We start from the raw sequence: 23,943 nt of genomic DNA, 5'->3' as shown, positions 1-23,943 counted from the left end.
GCTAATCCTTCGAGGCTAAAGAGACCCGGTTAAAGTTTATCCTTCCACAAAGCCTAGCTAAAGGTTCATGCATAATTTAAGTCATACTTGCACTCTGTTTTAAGATTTTAGGTGAGACTTAAATGACTTATCAGCTTTAAGCTGAATTTTCCTCCAGAGAAGCAATCTGTATGCAAAAAGTAAATCAAAGGTGCATTAATTTCTTCTGTACATAACTTCAGTAAGAAACAGGGTATTTTTTTTTGGTTTGTTTTATGACTTGAACCACCTAGAAAGCAATGAAAAAAGCAGCACATCACTGAGATGCCAACTCTCCTCCTAAGCATGAAGGTAATGCTCTGTGACACTAATGTAGCCTTGCACCATCTGCTTTTTCAGTCAATAACACTCAAAGCTGTTCCTTTCACAATTCATTCATTTTAAATGTTTAAATTTTCAGTGGAAAATGTATAGATCATATCATTCTTCTCATATGTTTTTGTTTATATTGAATTTATATATTTTAAAATCAAAGAAACTAAAACTGAATGTTAACAAGAGAGAAGCTAGTTGCAAAGTTCTTGGAATAGACTTTTCTGTATTATAAGCTCTTACTGATATAGAGGTACAAATCCTTCGGAGGTAAGGGCAGTATTTCTGTTATTCAGTAACTTTTTAAATAAATGTTTTAGAACAGATCGTAAAGAGGAAAATCAAGTACTCAGTGTTTCTTTTTCGGTAAATCTCATAATGAACTAAAAACTCAGGATGGGCTGACAAACACAATCAAGAGTTTTGTGCTTTTTAGGTCTGGGAAGTTGACATGTAAACTATAACCTCGCACTGAATAGAGCTATTCAAACACACAAGTGTGGGTGTCAGCTCAAATCACATCCAGTGTCATCTGGGGAAAGAGGAGGGGCACTAAAGAGTTATTCAAGGAGAACTTATTTTCTCAGTGGCAAAACCTGAACATTCTCTTATCAAATATTATATACCAATGGTCCTTCAATATTAAAACATGCATCAAGTCCTTATCCCTGCAATACTATGCCCTGTAGTACTAGAGGCCATATGCAGCAGTGGTTTTTTCCAATGCCCATGCCTCAGGACAGGTACAGTCTTTTCTTGCAAATCTGGATCTATATCCTTATCAAAGCCTTTGTCACCGTCAGCTTATGTTGTAAATTCCTCTACTTGCCAGTGTAAACACTGAAACCAGTGAAGCTGTGGAAGTCCTATACAGTGGAAATTTTATGTTGGCAGTCTATTAAGATATGTACTGCGAAAACTAACTTTTGTAAATACTCTTACTATTTTGGAATGGCATTTTATTTATTAACCTATATTATTAATATTATTTATTTATGCATAAGGTAAGTGCTGAAGCAACAGTGAGCCTGAGGAAGTCTCCTGTGCACAAATTTGAAAGTATCACAGAGAATGCATTTGTATGGAAAAAATTGAAAGTGACACCAGAGGAGCTACTGTATAATGTGAACAGACAAAGCAAAAGGGCTACATGACAATCCAGAGAGAGAAAGAGAACTGTCAGATGAAATATAAAGGTGGAGCAATCACAGCACTTTAGGCTGTTTAACTCTATTGGTGCCATGCCAGGAGGAGTACTAGGATTTATCATATAATTTACATTCATCATTCTGTGTATAACAAACCACTAAGGCGTAGATAATAGTTATTAGAAACAAATGTCCTCAAGTAGAGTTTCCTATCAACTTATACAGTATACTGATATATATGCAAAGGATTAGAGCAGAGAAAGTGCAGAAGAACCTAGATATGTATTTTGCCTTCCTTAAATTAGCCATTTTTCCAGGAGACAGGTTAAGGATATGTTGAAAAGAAATGTTGTTATTTGCGTTCTGTTTTTATATTGGCCAGAAGCTATATTCAGAGGTCTTATTGAGTTTTACCCATGGAGTGAACAGCTTAATAATATATAGGTGTTTGTGTGAGTGAGTGAGTATGTCTATATAAATATACACATGCATACACTGAGTTTCTTCTTCTCATGTGTAGCTGATATCCTGGCAGATCTTTCTCAAACTGTGATGTGAACTGGCAAGTGGGCTGCCAAGACTGAGATGAAAGAGCATGACAGAGACTCCAGAGTATGGTAATAGTATTCTCATCACAGCCATTCTTACACTGTTATTTTATTTATTATTTGTTATATGCCTGGGGTATGCTTGACACATTGCAAGACAAAAGGAAAGATGCTTCTCTTGTGTCCTTAATTCATTTTGCTATGAAACACACAGCTGTGCCTTCTGTAAAAGAAGAGATGCAAGTTTTCTTATTTCTTTGAGGCATAAACCTTTCAGAAGCAAGAAATAGCATCCCAAATTGTAGGAACTCAAAAATAGTACCCATGAGTTCTGTGAGATACTTAAAGACCTGAGTAAATTATTTCCGTGATTGCTATCTAATGGAAAGATTTTTCTTGCCTAAATATTTTGTTTTTCAAAGAGATGACTTCAAGAAGTACAGTTAATGTGTGCTCCTCCTACATCCCCCTCACTGCTAGAGACTTGTATCCCATTTCTGCTCTACAGAGATATGATCTATGTCTCAGTAGACTCAGTGTATAACTCTTCTCTCTATGATATGCCCTAGGTTCCCTAAATAAGGGCCTACTCATTTCTGATTTTTGGATCTTATCAAGATGATCCTTGAAGTAAATAGGAGTTACATTTATTGAGTAGAAATTTGATTAGTTATCAAAGATGGATTATGCCTTGATAGCTGCAGTTCTCCATGAATTTGCTGATAGACCTTTGAATTAATGTAACAAAATGCCTCTGGTGAAAATTGCACCTTCCCTGAGTGATTTTGGCACTTGAATCTTTCTCAAGGGCTGAAATAGCCATGTGTGTGACATGCTCACACTCAACTAGATCAGAAATTGACAAGTGTCTTTATATTTTTTAAATGAACTGAGCAGGCAGTTGGCGTATATAACCTAGTTTATTTAAATCCTTATCACAAAGTACTTATGAGTATGAATGGATAATTTAGAATTTTTTGTACCTGATGAGTAGGCACACACATACTGGTGGACAACCAATGCATGCATAATACAAAGTGATTGAACTTAAAGTAAAGGATAATGAGGAATATATTCAAATGGAATCATTTTGTTCTTTCACTCTAATTTGAGTTTAATAACATAAATAATGGTGAAGTATTTAATGGTGTTGTAGTCAAGCTGGTAGCCATGCAACTGGACAACTTTCTTTCTTGGTGCATTTGTACCATTCATTACACAACAGAGCATTGATAGATGCTTTTGATTTTCATACAAAAAAGCAGTGCAAGCACTTTCATGGTATCTCATGAAAAGTTTTGATGAGAGAGACCTGCAAATATGACATCTGCTCACTTTTTTGGCTGATCAGAATCTTGGTGAGTAGACATAGCCAAATATGAAGAGAAGCAAAGACTAAGCACAGAAGTGCCCAAGAAAATGCTCATGTAGCATTACTTTAAAGAAAATTGAGGAATCAGACATTTGTTATTGCCAGAAAGCAGCTTGGAATGGGAAGGAAATAATCTCAAACTTTGCGTTCTGTTGTTTTTAGTTACTGCCCTGCTCCAGAAGATGTGACTTTCTGGCTGTTCTTATTAAGTATGCACAACAGCACCAAAGATATAAAGCAGTTGATCAAATTCATCAATTTGATAATCAAATTTATATGAAAGCTGTGCATAATGACTGACTGATTGAAAAGTGGGTCAGTGTGAAAAAAACTTGTTAAAAACTTAATTTCTGATTCTCCCGGAACTTTTACGCTTTTATGATTTTTTTTATTTTTATTTTTATTTTTTGCAGAGACAACTGCAAAAAAAATGAACGTACTCCTGAGCTTCCTACTTGGAGGCAGGCAGTTCAACATTACGTGGTTATATTAAAGCCTCAACTGAGAATATGATTATATTTCCTAATCCTTTTATAATACACTAATAGCTGGGATCTTTCGAAATAAACTTAATTAAATTGTTCCCTTGATGTGCTAAGTTAAGCATTGAAACAACTAGGATGGCATAAATCATTTAACAGCCTATATAAATGCATTTTTCCCTGGATTTTCATGCATCTGTGTCATGCTTGTACTCAGAATCACCCGATTCTGTTCCAGGAAATTCAGAGTACAGCCGTGTATTTTGTGCTCAGAGTGCAGAGATGGCTGCAGATTTGATGAGCAGAAGGTGGCAGTTCGCTTTTTGTCCCAGGTTTCAGCGGGGACAGGGAGGTAAAAGGAGAACAGGGAAGTTTCAGGATGTTGATGCACAGCACTAAGCTGATCAAGCAACCCGCACATTGTCAACACAAATCCCGTCCTTTATTATTGCATTTTCTGGTATTACCTAATTATGTCTTGATAATATTCCATTTTGGCATGCATGGCCTTTCATCTCCAATTCAATGTAACCTCTCTTTTCTATGTGGAAAACAGGCAGGGCTTGATGGCAGCGGGGCTGCTCCCTCCCCGCACTGCCCGGGTGGTGATGATGTGTGAAATAGTGTCCTCTGCTGCACGAACCGACACAGTGCGCCCGCCCTGAGTTGCCCCTCAGGAAGGCAGACCCGAGTGGGAAAGCTCCAGCCCTTGAAACAGCAATAAATCCTAATCTAAAGGTAACATTTTCCCTATTAGTGGGAATATGATCTATTTTAATAACTAAATCAGCTGACAAAAATAGATGCCTTGAATGGAGGATTGGTCCATTGCAAAAGCCTGTGACAGCTATTGATATTGTTGCTGAGTTTTGTCTCTTTCATATGGATAAAGGGGACAATTACATACTGCTCACAGTGTTCTTAAGTGAAGCTAAAGGCATTTCACTCTTTAAAGCACATGAACAGTGTGAAGAAGCTCAGTTCTGACTTCAGGTGCTGGACATCTGGGGAGACTGGTAGCCTTGACTTTATGGTGACTAACTCAGCTTAGGTTCACCGACCTTACTATGATTACACAAGCCATGAGGACAGAAAACAAGAGCCATTACAGTGAATTTAGGTGTTAATGAAAATGGTGTTTTAAATACTGTTGGCTACTGGCTGTGGTATTGAGAAGTACAATGTACAGTATGGCATTTTATAACCTAAATCAGCCATGGAGGATTTCTCTGCCCCATATCATTGTTTCCTTCCCCAGACCTGTGCAGAGTACATCACATGATAGTTCACTGATGCACAATAAAACATGAGTGAGTTACTTTTCAAACTTTATTCAAAATAAAATGTGGCATTTATTTGGCTTTTGTACCTCTCAGAGTACTACAGGAACAATGAGCAGGCATTCTTAATCCCTTTCATGCAAACTGGGACAGAGAGAAATATTAGAAAAGTGTCCTCTTTGTCAAACTTACTCCAGCTTTCCTATGTCTATTGCTACTCTGGATAAATTCGTAACTTTTGGAAGATAGGTTTGAGTGGATGAAATAAATTCTTGAATTAATCCAGGCTTTTTATTTTTTTAAGAATATTACTGATAGTCCATTATTAGTAATTGACTTCACCATCAAACAGCTGACAACCAGACTGAGCTTACACAGTTAGCAGGAAATGTCATGTCTTTCTTGTCTCTTTCAGATTTTCTCCAGTTCTGATGATATTATGTTGGAGCATTCTTTTGATTATTGGTTTTTTTAACTTTCAGAATTTGAGAGTCCCAGTATGAATATGACAGAATTTCTTTTCTGAGTTTGTTTATTCATGGTCTGAACCAGTTTCTTGACAGCTGTAAGAATGGAGTATCCTTTTCTTTAACTTGCACTGCTGCTATTTCTCTTTCATAAGGCAAATTAGAAATAAATTATACTTAGAGAAATGGATTTGTAGGTGGAGTTCCCTAACACCTAATACATAGTGGAAGCAATATGAGTCCATTGACTTGAGAAAGAATATTCTAGGAAGTATGTGTTATGAATGAGCTTGCAGTACAATATAACAACTCAGTGATTTACTGTGGGTGGAAGCAGATCAGGTATCACAAATGGTTCTGATCACAGTCATGCTATCTACTAGCTGTCGTGCTGCTCTTAAAAGACTGGGGCTTTCTTCTCCAGTTTTTGCAGAGATTTTGCTGTAACAAAATAAAGTGGAATGCATTGCCTCTGCCACATTATTCCTGCTCTGAGAAGTTACTGTTTTGGCAAAACAGATATTTTAGAAAAAATAGTTTTTGAAAACAAAACAAGCCACCTGTTCTAGTCAGCTTTTCTATACATACAAGCCTATGTGATGAGAATATTGCCTTATACATTAATGCTTAGATTTCAATAAGTAGCCATTTCCTTGATGCTGATCAAGCAGTGTTTTGAAAAATATGGCAAAAGATTTTCAAAAATCAAATTTTGACCATTCTTAGATTTTCTGAGCAAAACTGAATGCAGTGGATAATACAATCTTTGATCATAACACTCTAAACAATAAGAGGAAATATCTCCTCATGTTTTAAAGGGTTAAGTAGCAAATTTTGAACTAGATATAGTTTTATTAAAAGCAAGATGCATTTTTGTGACCTGAAAGATGCTTGGAGGTTTTTAGAGGAAAATTTATCACCATAACAAGTAGCAAACGATACAGAAGAGGACAGACTATCAAATGAAGCAAGAAATAACTCCATTATGTAAGATGTCTAAAATCTCTGCTATATTTGACATAGTGAAGAATATGATTGGACTGTTTGATACTTTCTAATTGACCTTTTTACTCAATAAAGTTGTGCACGTTTTTTTGTTTTTTTGTTTTTTTAAGTATGAAAGAAAAATGTAATGGAATTCATGGAAAGCAGCCAACCTATTATTTAATATTTCACATGACTGCATAATGTTATTGATGGATAATGTGCAATTTGGTGGAATATGGCAAGGAAACTCATGCATGGTATTCCACTTATATGTACAATTCACTGAGTAAATTAGTTTTCTTTATTTTTCCTCTTATTTTGCTACTAGAAGAACAAATAGAAAGGAGGAGATATAACATGAGGTATAGTTTTTCTGCTGAATTATACTTTTATTTTATTGATTTTGAAAAAAGTGTTTGATGTAATTATGTAAAACTGATGTAAAAGTATGATGGCTGACTAGTGTAAAACAAGAGCTTAACGGTAGATTCAGAATTGCATCTTTAGCATAACATCATAAATAATGTCTCCAAATCATAACCATGGAATACCTTAGGGGATTCTGAAACCTAATTGCAAATAAAGAACAATTCATCAATCTTATCACTTTCTGAAGAAGAAAAAATATATAGCATGTTCCCATTAGATACTGTGGATAATTTTGGATGGATCAGATCTTAGGAAAACCTTTGTTTCAATACAAAGCTAGTTTCCTTGTCTGTTTTGATGCTGAGATTGCTATTACTAATTTTCATTAAACATTCATTTGAAAGGTGTTCATGCTGTTCTCTGCAGCTATGTTGCTCATTAGCTCTTTTGTTATTTTTTATTAGAGCATAAAGAAAAGTGACTTTAGTTCAGCCACATAATTCTAACTTGTATTTGCCTTTTCTGTGCTACACAATGTTTCCTGGATAATAAATTTTCAACCTCATTTGTCTATTTGGTTTTCAAAATGTGAAAGCATCTCTAAGCTACTTTTTATGGCATGTTTTACCCTTATTGCTGGTAGCAGATTTTATGGCTATTGTGTCATAAGATATGCTGCAGTGATACATGGCTTTATAAAGGAATCCAGTCCTTACGACTTGCAAAGCCTGATGGATATTTTCATACCAGCTTGTTAACTGAGTCACAACCTTTCAGAATTGCTTAAGGGCACAAGGCAATCCAAAGAGGAGTCATTTGGAGAATCATCTTTCCAGACTGCTCTTCTCAGTTTGCTAGACAACAAAGATCTTTTTGTAATTGCAGTAAGCTGCGGATTTCTATAAGTGGGAAAGGATCGTTCTGTATGTCTTGTGTTCTTATATTCTTATTTAAACATCCATCGTTGGCCAGGCGCAGAGGGAGCATACTAAACCACTGAATTTCTGGTTTGACTCACTACATGAATTCTGTTAGTTATGCTATCTCCTCTGGTAGTTAGAATATAAATTAATATTTGATTAATATGCATTCATCAGTTATGTGGAGGTTCTATTCTTCAGTCCTGAGAAAGGTTGATAAGATTTGCTGTTCATGCTTGTGTAAGGCAGGAAAATAAGAGGTGGAGGGGGACAGAGCAGTAATACTTTCTGAAACTTCCAAGATCATTGTTATAAGAGCTGTCTCAATTTCAGTCCAGCATCTCTTTCATCATCCTCTGAAGTTATACAAATTTAACTTAGATTAAACTGGAAATGTGGAAACAATTCAGTCAGTGGTGCATAAGGAGTAGAAACCAGTTCTCCTCCTCTTCTTTCAAGCTACAAAGAGCAAATGATCTATTCTTCCATTATTAAAATGTAGCTCCTAAAATTCAAAGGGACATAACCCATGGAATAAGAAGATGCTGGTAAGGCACAGGTACTTGGAAGGATAGTATGGTGTCTTATGTAAACCTAAGGGAAATGTAACATGTTTTTTTGAAAACCAGAGAAGTTTGAATGTAGGCTTTTTCAGCTCTTCTTTTTGGGCAGTGTCCATTGCAATCATGTGCTGCAATAACACAAAATAGCTGTCACTAATAGTATATACCTATTCTATGTGCAGAAATAGACTCAGCAGGAAAGATCATTTTTAAATTGTAGAAAACACTAAAATTCAGAATTTGGGTGGCTAATCTGGATAAAGCATTTTAAATAATAAACAAGGTTAAAGATAATGTAATATGGGAGAGTAGAGTGGATAAACCTAGAGTATACTTGGCAGAAGAATATGATTCTGTCTTTTGCCACTAGGATGGCAACAAGGACAAGTATCATCCATCAGGTTCTTTATACTGCTTTCCCAGAAAGAAAGAAATAAGATGAGAGGGGATGTTCACAGATATTTCTTATCCATATCCTCAACCCTCCCCTCCTCCTCCTATAGAAGAAAAGTTCATTTTTCTTTAATGAATTTTATATTGGCTTTTGAAATCTGAAGGTGGAAGGCACAATGCTGTTATTACTACTTATTGTTATAAGGGACAACATGGGTATTGCCATCAGAGAATCTGTCTCTCAGAGTTAGGTTTGAAATTTGCAGTCCTCAGCTATCTGGTGAGGTTTAAGGAATAACTTCTCTTGTTTGTAATATATGAAGCAATAAATGGCTACTGAGAATGATTAATTGCCAAAGTGAAGCTCAGGCATTTCATTGATCTCAAAAGCCATTTATTGCAAGTATATGAAAGCAATAGAGATTACTGCTTTTATACAACAAACAGTAAAATCCAAAAGGAGAAAAATTCGTTTTTTTCTTGTGAATGCTGAGAAAGTGTACTGCACTTTTCCTCTGTGCTGGATTTTCCATCAAAACACATGCTGGAAGCACAAGTGGGATCAATAACATCACAGACACAGCTTTAAATACTGATTAAATGATCAAGGACAGACACTGTTTGAGGATAAGCTGAAAAATTGTTCACAAAAGCAGCTGGTGCAGAACAGAAGTGACCTGACTGGACAATGAGGGTTTTGTGTGCAGATATGTTGGAATTTTTCTGGCTGAAATTCTGTGCTTATTATATAATCTCTCTTGATTAATCGAGCCTCAGTGCCAGGTCGGCTACAGCTGAGGTACGTCTGGCATGGCCAACAGGAATTGGCACACCAGACTGCTGCTAAGCTCTACTTTGTTCTGCCCTAAGCCTAGGACAGAATCTTTGCTACTCTGGTTCCCCAGAATAAGATTGCATAACCAAGGAGTCACTACTACAGTCAGCTTTACTGGGGTACAATAAAGTATTGCCTCTGCCATAGTCTGTTTGCCATTTGAATATTTGATGGCTTAGATGTGAAGCTTTTCCTTCACACACACACACACACACACACACACACACACAAAAAAAAAAAAAAAAAAAAGGGACTAGTAATTTGGGATCCTTCCCAAGGAGGTTTTGGCTTTAGGGGAACATATCTGGAACCTGAATCCTTGTCTTGTCAAATGGCCTTTTGCACAAGGTAAGGATAGAAAGCAACATTGCACTGGCCCTGTATCACCTAGACAAATATTCCTGTCTGGTAAACCTAGAAGGCACCACCAGGTGCAAGAGAACCACTGGAGGCATTTGGTGAATGTGATCTTGTATTTTCAGTTCTTAACTGGAACGGCCTTAAAGGAGTATTCAGAGAGAAGGCATGATAGGAAGAGTTTTGCCCTTATTCCGTGCAGTATTAAGGATTGCTAGGGAAGGGGCAGAATTAGGAAAGGCAGATTTAAATTGGGATGCATCGCCTCTGATATGGGAGTACCTTATTCTTTCCTGCCCATGGAGACACCGAGACAGAGACCGTAACTTCCATAAAATCAGTGGAATCCTACACCATACTGGATAGAAGCATTAACATGACCTTGTAATCTCTTCTGCTTCTTCCTGTGTACTGTGAGTTCCTTAATAGGATATTTATTTGCTGTGCACAGTCTTTCCTCTTATTTTTTTCTTAATATAAATCAACTGTCTTTATTGAGAATGAAAATTTAATAACAAGTTATAGATCCAAGTGAATCAATAGCTCTAACAGGTTGAAAGAGAGTTTTGTCCAGTTGATTCATTTGGATTATCAAATTCTGGAGGCATATACTGCAGTTCATGGATTTTATGATGCTCAGGATGGCACTGGCCTCATCCAGGAGGTAAGTAACGATGCCTAATTAATGACAAATGTTTCAGACACGTATCTACTGTAGCTACTATAGACTTTGAGCTGAAGTCAGCAATTTACCTTTCTTCTTGGCTCATTAAACACTGTTTTGAGCTCCACTAACATACAGCTAATGATTGTGTCTTTAGCAGTCTTTGAAAATCAGTCACCTCTGCCCCGAATTAGTTTTAGAAAAGACAGGAAAGTCTGAAAACCTTTAGTCCTGTGATCAGGCTGCAGCTCAGCTCAGTTCTTCAGGCCCTGTTTCACCCTGTAGGATGAGGGATGAGTTTCTCCCCTCCTGCTGGTCTGCATGTGCGAGGTCCAGAATTCAGTCTCAACTATGTTGTTTGCTTTTATTTGTAAGTTTTATGGCTGGATTCTGGATATTGACCACTTCTCCTCAGAGGAGGATTTCCCAGCATAAAGGAGTCCCTTGTGGCACTGTACGTAGATATTACTAATGCATCCATCAGCAAATTATCTAGGCAGCAATTACAAAAATGAGTCGGGTAGTGCAAATGATTGATTGTTTTCAGTGCAGTAGCTGAACTGAGGAATTAGAGATGAGTCTTAATTTAGGGTCACTGGACATAGCAGTGTTTTTTTTCTCAGACAGAATGCAAAATGAGCACTCACCTGTATGTGGCACTGCAGTTCAAACTCAAAGCTCACTTGCAGAATAGGAATACTTATTCCATCTGCCAGGAGCAGCTCTGCTTCCAGCATTTTCAGGCCTTCATAGCAGAGGTCAGCATTTGCAAGTGCAATTTACTGTATGGTTGTTGACTCTAATGTAAAAAATAAAAATCTCTCTGGAACTCCTTTTAAAATTAAATCTACATTTTTAATAGCTTCCCTATGGCTCCCGCTGTTCTTTTCAGCAAACATTTACTGAGACCCTGTATGAGATTTGCCTTAGTCTGCACTTAAAAAACACTGCTCTTCATCTCTTGTGAGGTCAAGTGAATTTTATTGGATGAGCCATACCGTTGAAAGTTCTTTCACCTATCTGTGTTACTGATCAAAAGACTTTGCAAAATGATGGAGTTCAGAGTGGTGATCTGAAATTTATTGTGAATCAGCTCTGGCACAAAATAACGTAATATGGGACCCTCTGCCAAGCAAGAACAGTCTGATCTCAGCTCCTGAAATCTTCAATTGCAGCACAGCAGCCCTTAGAGGAGAGCAGTTTAAGAATAGAGAAGAGGTTGCTAGAATAGTAACAGTGCCTGGTAGGCTCCCCAGGAGATTTGAGTTGTTTTGTCTTGCACAGGTGGAATTTCTGAATGCCTTCCCAATTCAGTATCTGGAAAAAAAAAGTAAGGAAAAAAGTAAGGTAGTGACCTGAGCACAAAATACAGTAGCTAAATCCTCATTTGAAAAAAATAATCACAGTAAATTAAGTAGATTAAACTGGAAATACTGTATATTAACTCTGTAGCTAATAAAGTATATCACTTATGTTCTAGTTTGTCTTTATTGGGAAAGATTCCTAGCACAACGTGGACATATCTATGAAAAGTAGTAGAACACCAAAGACACTCGTGGATTTTGTATCAGTTATTAAGGACATCAGCTGATTTTTTTGGAGACATTAGGTCTTTGGGGTTGACTCTTTCTAGTGATTTATTAACCTCAAGAAGAATTTAAACAACACGGTTTGATTTACTTTCCAGGGATGGGAGAATTCTTTGTCTCGTGTTTTCAATTACAAGCAGGTCGCAATGATCCCATAAATATCTGTAGAGAAAACTTCAGAAAACAGCCAGTTGTCAGAATTATGTGCAATATCAGGCTTAGAACTCAGCCTACACAAAGTTAATTGTTATGGTTGTTTTTTTGTTTGTTTGTTTTTGTTTTTTAATATGAACTGAATATTTTGTTAATTATTATTAGGTTTTTTTTAAAGGATAGCTAGTGCTACCCTGGAGCTTATATTCCACTGTGAAATTGCCATTGGCATCATATTAGATTTTATTATGCACATTATCATTTAAAATGATCTTCTGCATAACTTTTTGTAGCATTTTCAAATGAATGCTACTAAAATGAATTAAAAGAGCAAGGGGACCAATAGGTACTATAAAGACAATATTGCATTATGGAAACAATGCTATAACGTCAAAACTAAAGCAATTCAGAATCAATTGGAGGATGTGTTGCAATTATGGGGTAAGTTTGGCTCTCCGGGTTTATGGCTTAAGTTTCCAGTTGATATGAGTCTCTTGAGTAACATTGGAAGTGATTTATTTTCACAGTGCCTCACTTTCCCTTGTAAAACAAGCAAAACATTATCCAACTTGCCATTTGAATCTACCATGGGAATACCTGGGATATACTAAGACACTGAGACAAGGGAAGTCAACACTCCAGACTGATAGGAAAAGAAAGAACTCAGTTATCAATTTCTCCATATGTATAGCTGTGTGAATACACACACACACGCACTTATTTCTGGATACTGCGTATGATAAACCCAGTAATCGAATTAATGAGACAAGGAGACACAAACCTCCAAGTACCGGCTTTAGCACTGCATTAATTTTGGTCTCATATCTCCTCTAGTTCTAGTTTTCCATTGAAGAAAAGCTATGTACTTACATATTGGACCACTACTAGATTACTTTTCTATTTGTATACAAGTGAAAACAATTCCAGACTTTGACCTTGCATCAAAATGAGTTCTCTACAAGGAAGTTATTCCATGGCAATTTTGCTATTGACTTCAAAGGAGGCCAAATTACTTCTGCCTTCTTTCCCTGTATTTCAGATGATGCAGGAAGGTAATATCCAACTGCAGCAGCAAAGGGCGTTTAAAGAATGACAAAGAAAATGGAGATGCCTAAATGCAAAGTGCATTAACTATGCATTTTTTCAGCTATCTATGTCTGGGAGTCCCATCTAGTAGAGTTCATAGAATAGAGAATGGAGGAATAAGAGATGCAGTTGCAGTTCGTATCAGGTGAGCGTACTAGATGACTGAAAAATGTCCCATGGAGAAGAGAGAAGAATCTTCTGATAGTCTTTCAAATGAGGACAAATGAAACTGCTATTGAGAAAAGACACAATGAAATCAAATTCTTTATGCAGTGAACGTGTGAGAAAATCATGAAGATGAAAAAAACTGCACAGTACTTTATAAAGAAATACACCAATATACACAAAGAAGGCATATGGTAGAGGACTCTACTGAAAAGATCAGATCTTCTAAGCATCTGAGGAAATTATAAAATTAAGGTTTATCAGTACTGTAAAACTACAAAAGTGTAATGCAGTAGAAAAGCAGTCATAACTAGAACAGTTTTAAGAAAATGAACTGTTAGGAAAAGAGGAAAGCAAAGTCAAAGGCAAGAAAACAGATGTATACATAATGTAATCTGTAAAGAAATAGGAACTGAGATTAAAAGCTAAAAGAGAATCTCAGAACAAAAATGAATAAGTATAAATGAAGGCTGGAAATCAGAAGATTCCTAGCTTGTAAGGTGCTATGGTGTTAGAAACATTTCTGAGAAGAATGATGTGACACTGCAGGAAGCAGATTTACACCTACATAAAATTAGTGGCAGCAATGGGCCTGGTTTTAAAATTGCAGTGTCTCAGTGTCTTTACCTCTGAGTACCTTCAGGTTTTACAGTAACAGCAACGCATAAAGACAGCAGCAGTTGACATCCAGCAGAAAGCTTTTCCCTGTCTTGAAATACATATAACTGCTAAAGGAAGAACAGTAGTTTCATAGACTAAAGGTATTGAAGCCCATGGCATTAAAGTGATCTCTGATTAACAAAAGCCAAACAGTCGAAAAAACTATCTTGTACACACACAAGAACCAATTCTTTTTACTGCAATCCTTCAGTTCCCACAGTCTCATCCAAAGTGAATTGAAATGAGAGCCTTCAGGCAGACTTCCATTAAACAAAAACTCTTAAAAGGAGAATGCAAAATCTAATTATAGTGTAACAAATGTGTACCTTTCATCTACAAGGCTGGTACTCCAAAATTTTTATAGTCAATTATGATTATATAATCTATAAAGAAGAATAACCAAAGTGCTATAATGAAAAGAAAAAACTTAAGAAGCAACATGAAAGATATCACCAGTAGCACAAAGCAGCATAACAGCAGTACCCTATACAATTTCCTTTCTCTTGTGACTGGTGTTTAGATTGTTGAGATAGAGATGCTGGCAGTAACCCTCTGAATTCCCATAGATTTATTCTCAGTGACTAGTGCTCATTGAATCATTTTTGGAAAACACATCTCCAGATACCTGGAAATAAAAGGAGTGAGGCTCATAACTAAATCCTCCTAATCATATTTAAGAGAAAAGCTTACTTTGCAGGTATAAATATGTTCTTTTCAAAAAGCTTTCAAGAATCATTATTTCCTTCGTTTACATATCAGTTCATTCTTTTATTCATTCACTCATTTATTCATTCATTCATTTGGAGCCCAACCTTCTCTTCCACAATTTTTAACTGCATAATGCAACAATTATAAAAGTATGTGAAATGAATGATCAAAGCCATGGGATAATTTCTATTCTGTCAGTGAGCAACAAGACCAGGACATTTCAACCTGAAAAGATGTAACTAAGAGAAAAACAACTGTGTAGTATCATGAATGATATAGAGATGATAAATAGGGAGCCTATCCACCACTTTTTCCAATACAATAAATCAGGGACATCAATTGAAACAAAGACTTCATGCACTGTGCAGGTAAGCTGAAGAATTTTGCAGTAGGACATGGAAGATAGTAAAAAATACACAGACTCAAAGAGTGAATGAACAAATTCACTGAAAAAAAAGTATTCCAGGCCTCTTAAACCAACTATCACATCAAAAGTGTGACTATCCAAGACTGTACTGGAAGAGCAGACGTATATGGCTACTTGTTCATACACTTTTCTCTGGATATCTGCTATTGACTGCTAACAGAAACAGAAACCTACACAGCTATTCTGCTGCAGACACAACCTATTAGAAAATTAGAGAACTGTCCTAACTGCATTTACTACAAATTCAACACAGCTTAAGGGGAGCACTCTAAAACTGCAAGAAGACAGAAATCTGACATATTTGGTCCAGTTCCTCTGTATTGCCTATGATCACACATCAGATCTACAACAAAAACTTCATGATGATTCAGTGAACTTTTGGTCAAGTGGTTTCTCACATATAACGGCTACAATATACTTCAAGATTACATTTGTATGGTGTTTTTTTCATCTCTAATCTACTGTAAAGAAGTAACATATCTAAAAGTTAGGATTCCTGCTGTAATTATTATAGAGATCCAGTTCGTGTTCAGAATCTAATCACAGGATAATAAAATCTCTCCTTGGTTCCTTTAATCTATGCTAACATTTCTTATTACTTTTCAGGCAAAAGAGTATTATCAGTGCACAATAATGTTTTTATTTCTGCCTTTTGAGATCCTTCACCATTGGGAACCTGACTGATGTTCTATATATTTCTCTTTTTAATACGATATTCACTTGCATGTTCAGCTAACCTTTGACTCAGAAGATTATTTCCACAGATAGTCATCATCCATCAAAGCATCTTTCAAAAAATGCCTACTGCTACTGTATAAAGAATTTTTACAAACTTTAGTGTTCTTAAGTAATACTATGGAAAGGAAACAAAGGAAAATATGATTGCAGACAAACTGACAGCTTCATCTAAATGCTTTTTTGTTGTTGTTGTTCTAGTGTTGAACCATAGAGCGTTACATGTCCTCCAACAATCCCCATGGACCATGATTAATTGCAGATGCTAAGATTGAATATATTAGCGTGAGAACTGAGTTACATGAATGTATCAGAGAAGTTACACTGACTTTTCTGACAGCTGTCTCAACCAGAGACCAAGGAGGAAACAAAACAGAACTACTGATGAGATCTGAGATTTACTATTGCAACTTTTTTGGAAAAATGTATGAAACCACATCAGTTCCAGTGACTGTTCTGCCTATCAAAGCACTTGTGATAAGGCTAAATTCTCTGCAACTTTTGGTCTATAGAGGAATTCTGTGTTTATTCCAGTTTATCTCCTGGAATACAGTTTCCTTCACTCCTCGATGTTTATTTCCTTTCCACTCCATACATACTCCACTTGGTATAACTGGTACCTCAGTAGAGAAAGTAAGTTATCCAGGGTAACCAGGAGACAGGTCTCAAGCATCTCAGGTCACTTGAATCCACTTAGTTATTTACTCTGGCACAAACTATCCAAGAATTGAGTCCCAGGTCCAACTAACACAGGGCACGTGTCTGAACATGAGTGCTAACCTAGCAGGGAAATGTCCTGATTGCTTTTAGCGAGTGATTTTCTAGCACAAAACTACTGTCTTTTCAAAAGTGGCATGTGAATTTCCATGCAGCACCCATAGGTTTGACTTAAACTATCATTTCATGAAAGTGCTTATGATTGCTCAAGTGGGGACTGCAATGGGGTGCAGACGTAAGAGGTATTTACAGATGAATGTAGCTCATAGACCCAGTTTACATACTGGAAACATTTCTCAAGTATTTTACTTTACAATGCAACTAAGACCCCAGCCCACAAGTATACAGAATTTGCAACTCTTCTTGGGTAGACCATGCTATCTGAGAATGATATGGCCAAATATGCTAATGAAACACATTTTAAAAACTTTTTGTAAGTGAAACAGTGCTCTTCTTCTGGTCAGAGTGGACTTTATTTTCAGAAGCACCAGCGGCTCACTGTTTCCTATTCTCTAACATTTGTTCAGAATTAAAAATGCAAGTTATTAAATTGTAAGTGTACACATTAAAAGGTGACTATGTACATTGAAAACATTTGTCAGCATGAAGAACATTTTGTATCCATCACTTTAGTTCAACATGTTAGTAAGAAGACAACATAGAATCATCGAATCATTGAAGTTGGAAAAGATCTCTTAGATCATCTAGTCCATATATATGAAAGATTTCAATCTGCTTGGGCTTGGGTTTTTTCCCAAGTAGCATGCCATAACTGTGGGATATGTCCAATTAATATTTAACTGGGAGAAATCTTACAGCTGCTTCAGGATGACTTTCATGTTTGTTTCACAGTGATTGTCAGAGTATAGTTCAATAAAGTATTAATTTTTTTCAAGGAGAATTACCTACAAGATAGAACATAAACCCTTGCTTTGCTTGATGAATATTAATACAACTATCTTAGGTCCTATGGATAGCAAAATGTTAGGGCTAATGAACTAAAGCGGATGATCAGATGGAAAAATCAGATTTTTTGTTTGTGCTTATGTGCACGATATGCCCCGTCCTGGGAGACAACCGAGTTCAGGCTGAACGGGGCTACCGCGATGCCCAGCACTGCGCCGGCGCGCCCATCAGGGCCACCGCAACGCCGCCGCCCTCCCGCCAGGCGCTCGCAGGGGACGCCCCGGGGCGGGCTGCGCGGTGTGTTCGGCGCCGCGGGAGGGCGGGAGCCGCCGCAGTGAGTCCGCGCGGCACGGGCGAGGCGGCGGCGGGCGACGTTGCCATGGCAGCGCTGCCCCAGCCGAGGGCTTAGGCAGGAGGCGGCGACGGGCCGCAGGGGGCGCCTGGCAGTCGGGCCCCGCCGGGAGGCGAAGAGGTTAAAGCAGGCGGGTGTGCTCGGCGCCGCGGGGGTCGCCTGCGGGCGGGCGTGGGGATGAGCCGTCGGCGGGGGTTGAGGGTGTGAAGCCTCCGCTCTCTCTCCGGGCGGAATGGAGGCTGCTGCGGAGGATGGGTTTTATGAGGAGGCGGAGGAGGTGAACTGCTACGACTTCGAGCCCCTGCCGACGTTGCTGGAGGATGAGGTGAGTGTGGCAGGTGCGGGGACGGAGCCGGCGCGGCAGTCCCTGCGGGCATCCGAGGCGAGGCGGCCTCGGGCCCCGGTAGCCCCGGCCCCTGCCCGCGCTGCGACACGGCGGGCAGCCCCAGTGGAGCCTGGGGGCAGCCCAGCACGCCGGCAGCGGCCAGGCCGCGGTGACACAGCCGTTCTGCTCTGGCGCGAGCCCGGGGCTCATTCGCTCCCTTCTGCCCCGTTATCTCAGCTCCCAAGTTGGGCTTGGCCCATCCCCCTCCCCCTGCTCCATGCAATAGCAAAGTCATGGTGCTCGAGGATGGGCCGTCTCGTTTCTGGCTCCTGGTGTGGCTGTGCACTAACAGCAGTTATGAAGTGTATTTCTTTGTAGTAATCAATCAAGGGTAATTTCTTAAAAGGGTAAAAGTATAGCACCAGCTTGGTCCTTGAACAGCCATTTCTTACTGCCCTGTGTAAAAACACCTTTGTCAAGAGGGAATAAAAAATGTGTGCAAAGCTATTGCATCTGTTTCTTTATTGTGCTGAATTACCTGTAGCTGGTTCTGCAGTCAGCTTTGTGTGGATGTACTTGGTTTTGCACTTGTTTGTTTGCTCTCACTTTGCTCTCTGTATCCTTTCACATGAAGTTTTCCTGAATGTTTGGGTAAAACAACGGTAAGTTGATTAAACTTGGAAGTGAAAGTTTGGTGAGCCATATATGAGTGGCTTGTTTCCCAAACCAAACCTTGTAAAGCTCTCTTTTGGTGTTTCAAGAACCCCAGCTGAATCAGGATGTAGAGGTGTTTGAAATGAGAAGTTCCCACGAACTCCATAAGTCAACTCCTGGCTCAGCAGCTTCATGCTTTTGGTAGAACCTGACCCAACTCTTCTGGTCTTGACCTAGGGTTTGTGTTTATCACTCATATGGGTACTCTTCCTCATCTTAGCGCTCGGTGTAGGCCCTCTCAGACTGGTTCATGCCAAATACAAAAGGAAGCTGGAAGTGACCTCCTCTTTACAGGTTCACTCAAAAACTAGAAGTGGAAGAAAGGTGGAAGAGGATCTGTTCTTTCTTCTGTGTGAGGAAGACCTGAGCCCATTTCTCTCGATGCAGACTGCGATTGTGGATTCCCATCAGTCCCTTCTGTTTAGTTTTTCCAAACACATTATTTTCAAATATTCTTGTTGAGAGAATAATCACCTATCACCTGGTGATTAGGGAACTTTTTTCTTAAAGGGACTCCTTTGAAGAGTAGTCAATTGACTTACTCAGGCAACAAAATGGTTTTTCTTCAGATCTGATTAATTTAATGAATGATGTTTGCCATGTTTTCCGTGATTCTAGAACAAATTGTTTTGAGGTTTGTGTGCACTATCTTGATAAGAGGACTTAGCATTCACAGCCTTCTGGCACCTGAAGTACTCCTAGATGCTTAGTCATTGAGTGGAGACTGTGGTGTATCTGGTTTACAGCATTCAGCGTGCGAAGCAGGAAAGTGCCTGGGCAGATGAATAGGAAATACTGGTGGTGACAGTGTATTTAAAATGTCTTTCCTGGATGAGGCTTTCTTTATCTGAAACTCCTTAATATTTCATTTAAAATTTTTAAGAAGTTTTTTGTGTCCAATTTGTTTTCTCTTTGTTTTCTCTCTGCTTTTTTGCATATGCTACTGCACTGCATTATACTTTTGAAGAAAATACAGGAGAAAACTGAACTAAAGTGATGAATTGAAGTATGATTTTTTGACCTATTAACTTTTCATAGCTATAATACAATAATGTATTTTGCAAGTATCTTTTCGTGGTAATGAGACAAGTGAGGAAAGGTATCTGTAACAGTGGCAACTTTTCCTGTAGATTTTCTGTAGACCAAAATATTGCAGTTATGGCTTGCCAGAAGCTTCAGCTTGCTAGAAGATGCTGAGTTACGTTCTGAAAAATATTTGTTTGTTTATTTTTCAGTGAAAACTTGTTTCTGCATAGCTTTGATTAGGGAAACTAAGCAAACATGTGTCTCAATATTTTTCAATGCTTCACTCTCTGAAATGTTGTTGCTGTGCTGCAATAGCAACTTTGGTAGCTAAGGTTGTTCAGCGTGGTCATTTGAGAAGTGCACTGTTTCCATGAAGTAAATAGCTTTGTGCCCTTGGAAGGAAAGGTTTACTGTATAGCTTTTCTGTTGTTGTTTGTTGTCTTTCTTTATTTTTTCTCTTTGCCAGTCTGTCCATTGCTGAAAGAGGCTACTGAATATGAATTCAGCATTCTTAGGCCTTTTCTTTTTTTTCTTTTTTTCTTTTTTCTTTTTTTAACAAAACTTTCCCTTTCCCTGGAAAGAAGATAAATTTATCTGGCATGAGATCATCATCTTTCGTTTGCACCCCAGTACAAAGATGGTTTTGTGGCTTTAAGCATAGATATTGCTCCTGGTGATTAGTATCAGCTCAAGAACTCAACTCAAGCTTGACTCAAAAGAAATTCTATCAAGTCCTGGTTGTGACTGCAAATTAATATGGAGGTTCTCCCAAACTTTACAGGTTATGTTTATTTCTTATAGTGTCTGTAAACTGAGCCTTTTGTGTCCATATGCATGTGATGGGCACAATGATTTTGCATCTAATGAAATATTCTTTGCAGCTTTGATAAATGCCATCATGTCACGTAGTTGTTTAGCTATGGTCCTAAAAGAATTAAAATAACTGGCTTATTGCTTTGATCAAAAAATTATCTTGTTCTAGAACAAGCAGTTGGTCTTTCTTTCCCAAATCTGTCCTCATCTATCAGCATGATCATCTTCAAAACTTGATGTTTAGTGGCCAGCTCCTTCTCATATTTGTGTTTTCAAATTTAGGAACTTCTGTGTTGCCTTTCATGCTTGAAAGGAATTCCCCATAAAAACATGCAAAGTTTTCTTATCCATCCTCAAAATCCAACGGCGGCATTACACATACAATGCTGAACAGAGAAAATGAGATTTTCTTTCTCGTGTACCTGAGCTGTAACAGCTTTTGCTCTTCTGTGTTGTGTTGGACTGAGCTGGGTGAGGGCTGAGTGCTCGATGGCACTGCACTAATACTTCTATTAGTGAATTAATACATCGTTAGACTGGTGAAAACTACGATATTGAAAATAAAAGTTAGTTCCCAAATAATAGTAAGCATGATTTATTTCCTACTTGTTTTTTTTCTCAGTTATTAAGCATAATTTAATAATTAAGTAGTTATTGCTTTAGTCTAAAAGCAAAATAAATTTTGGACTAAGGGTTGGTCCTTGTTTAAAGGATATTATGAATGAAGTACTTCATCCTCTGAAAAATGTGTCAACGAACTTTCTCTGTCAGTAAATAATAATAATAGAAATCCTGATGTTTCCCAATAATGAGGTACATAAAGTCAATTATAGCTCTGTTTTTCAAGTTTCCATGCTTAAAAGTTCAAACCACTACAATTCAGTTTGCATTCTGTTTGGCTGACATTGAGATACTTTTCTTTCTATACGTCAAGTAATATTTGGTTGCATCTTTAATTCAAGGTATGCTTACTATCATTCAGAAAGTGTGGTCTTTAGTCTCAATGTCCTTGCTGTAATCATAGGGTGAAGTGAAGATGATTTAATATTTTAGGACAACAGCTTAGAAACTAAGTCTGTGAACTGTCTTGATCCTAAGAGCATTGGGAATAGTGGACAACTGAAATGCTTGGTTTTTATGTCTAAGAACACTTTTCCTACAACATGTTTGATTTCTGAGGATTTATTAAATGATCTACACCACTAAACTTCATAACAGCAACATTTGTAAGGCAGGCCAGTTTAGATGGTACTTTTTCTCTGGTAGGGAGATTTTCACTGTGAAGGGAATTTAAAAGGAGTTTATCAAAAGCTACCTGAGAGTGTCTAAGGGAGGCATATGTTAAACAAAATGTTTTAATTTCATTTCTCTGCTTTTACCTCTGAATGGTCTGTTTCCTTAACTTTGATGCATGTTTATGTAACTTACATAATTCCCGTAGTAAGTCTATTTTTGACGTTAACATACTGTGATTCCTTTGTTTAGGTTAACTATGCTTCTTGGAGACTTCTTGTGTTAAAAGCCGCATAGTGCATTTTATGTTTCTTGGGGTGTTAATCAGTGTCCTGGAAAGTCTCAGAACTTGCTGGAAATATTACTTGTAGTCACTTGTGTCAAATGTAATCTATGATACCCAAAGTAATGTCATGAAATGTGGAGTAATTTATGAATTCATGTCTTGGCAGGAGAATGTGTCCCTTGCTGATATTTTGTCACTGCGAGATAGCTGTCTTACTGAGCAAGATATTTGGGCAATTTGCCTAGAGTGTTGCCATTCTCTGAAGAGCATTGCCCATTCTGCAATCTTCCAGACGCTCTGCATCACTCCTGACACTCTGGCTTTTAACACCAATGGCAATGTATGCTTCATGGAACAACTCAGTGGTAAGTATTTGTGTTTCCAGGCAATTTGTTTTAGAACTATGGAAACTCATAGTGAGAGGCTGTAGTAAAGCATTCTAGTCTATTCCGAAGACTTAAAATTAAAATAAATTAAAAAAAAAAGTCTTATGTAGGAATAGGTGAATATAGATCTGCATGAAACTCTGTGCTCAGTTTGTGATTGATCAATGAAGACTTGTATGAATTTGATTAGAAGACTCATCTAGATACTTTAAAACTTATCCAGGTTAATTTAATGTATCTCTGTCTCCTACATAGGTTGTATGTCAGTGTATCTGCATGCCATGTCCTTGTTCAATGGAATTGGTTTCCTTTGTTTTAAGTAACTTGTCTTAACTTGAATTTTGGATGGGGAGAAAAGCTGGCTTTGTATTCATAAGGGAATATGTATGAAAGACTTGTTGCAGGGGATAAATCCAGTGGTTTAATTCTCTTTGCATCTAATATTTTTGCTTGCAGCTGGGAAAGAAAAATCATTTCTTCATAAAAGTTTTAGTCTAATTGAATAGCTGGCAAACCAGTTGATCCAGGAATTTGCCCTATTCAAGTATTTAAGATATGTGATTATGGGAATTCCTGTATAATGCAGGTGATGTACAAGTATTTTGTTCTCTGATGTCGTATTAGTCTCTAAGGAAGCAATTTTATTTTTTTTTCCCCTGAGTTATTCTTAAAATTGTGTTTTTCCTAGGAATGATTAAAAAAAAAAAAGCGTATGTTGTTTTCCCCCCCCCTCTCTCTTCACTGTGTCCTTGAGTCTTTCTCTTACCCTTTCCCTCAAATCTTCTTGTTATTTTGTTAAAATACTGTTTGCTAGATAAGGCCCTTCTGGAAGCTGTCTTTTCTTGGTTTCTCATAGCTGTTACTTATGCATTTATTCTTCCAGAAGAAAATGATGACCTCTGAAGTTCCTTGCCAGTGAGAGAAAA

The 23,943-nt window shown here is 37.7% G+C and overlaps 1 protein-coding gene across 4 annotated transcripts in view; it reads left to right on the top strand.

Annotated features, from left to right (window-relative positions):
* Positions 1 to 18,171: 18,171 nt before the first annotated feature.
* KNDC1 (kinase non-catalytic C-lobe domain containing 1) overlaps positions 18,172 to 23,943 on the top strand; it is a 59,261-nt gene continuing 53,489 nt past the window's right edge. For 2 of the 4 annotated variants that reach the window (XM_085229198.1, XM_085229197.1), the window contains exons 1-2: positions 18,172 to 18,559; positions 22,798 to 22,996. In XM_085229198.1, coding sequence (XP_085085324.1) covers positions 18,467 to 18,559; positions 22,798 to 22,996 — 292 coding nt within the window. In that variant the 5' untranslated portion in view covers positions 18,172 to 18,466. Of the gene's footprint in view, positions 18,560 to 20,671; positions 21,081 to 22,797; positions 22,997 to 23,943 lie in introns of those variants that run through there. The other 2 variants (XM_010714578.3, XM_085229199.1) reach the window with 2 other exon arrangements.

The sequence above is a fragment of the Meleagris gallopavo genome, chromosome 8 (assembly GCF_905368555.1).
Source record: "Meleagris gallopavo chromosome 8, MGAL_WU_HG_1.1, whole genome shotgun sequence".
Lineage (NCBI taxonomy): Eukaryota > Metazoa > Chordata > Aves > Galliformes > Phasianidae > Meleagris > Meleagris gallopavo.
Note: the sequence above shows the minus strand (reverse complement) of the source record. Positions and strands in the feature narration are given on the sequence as shown.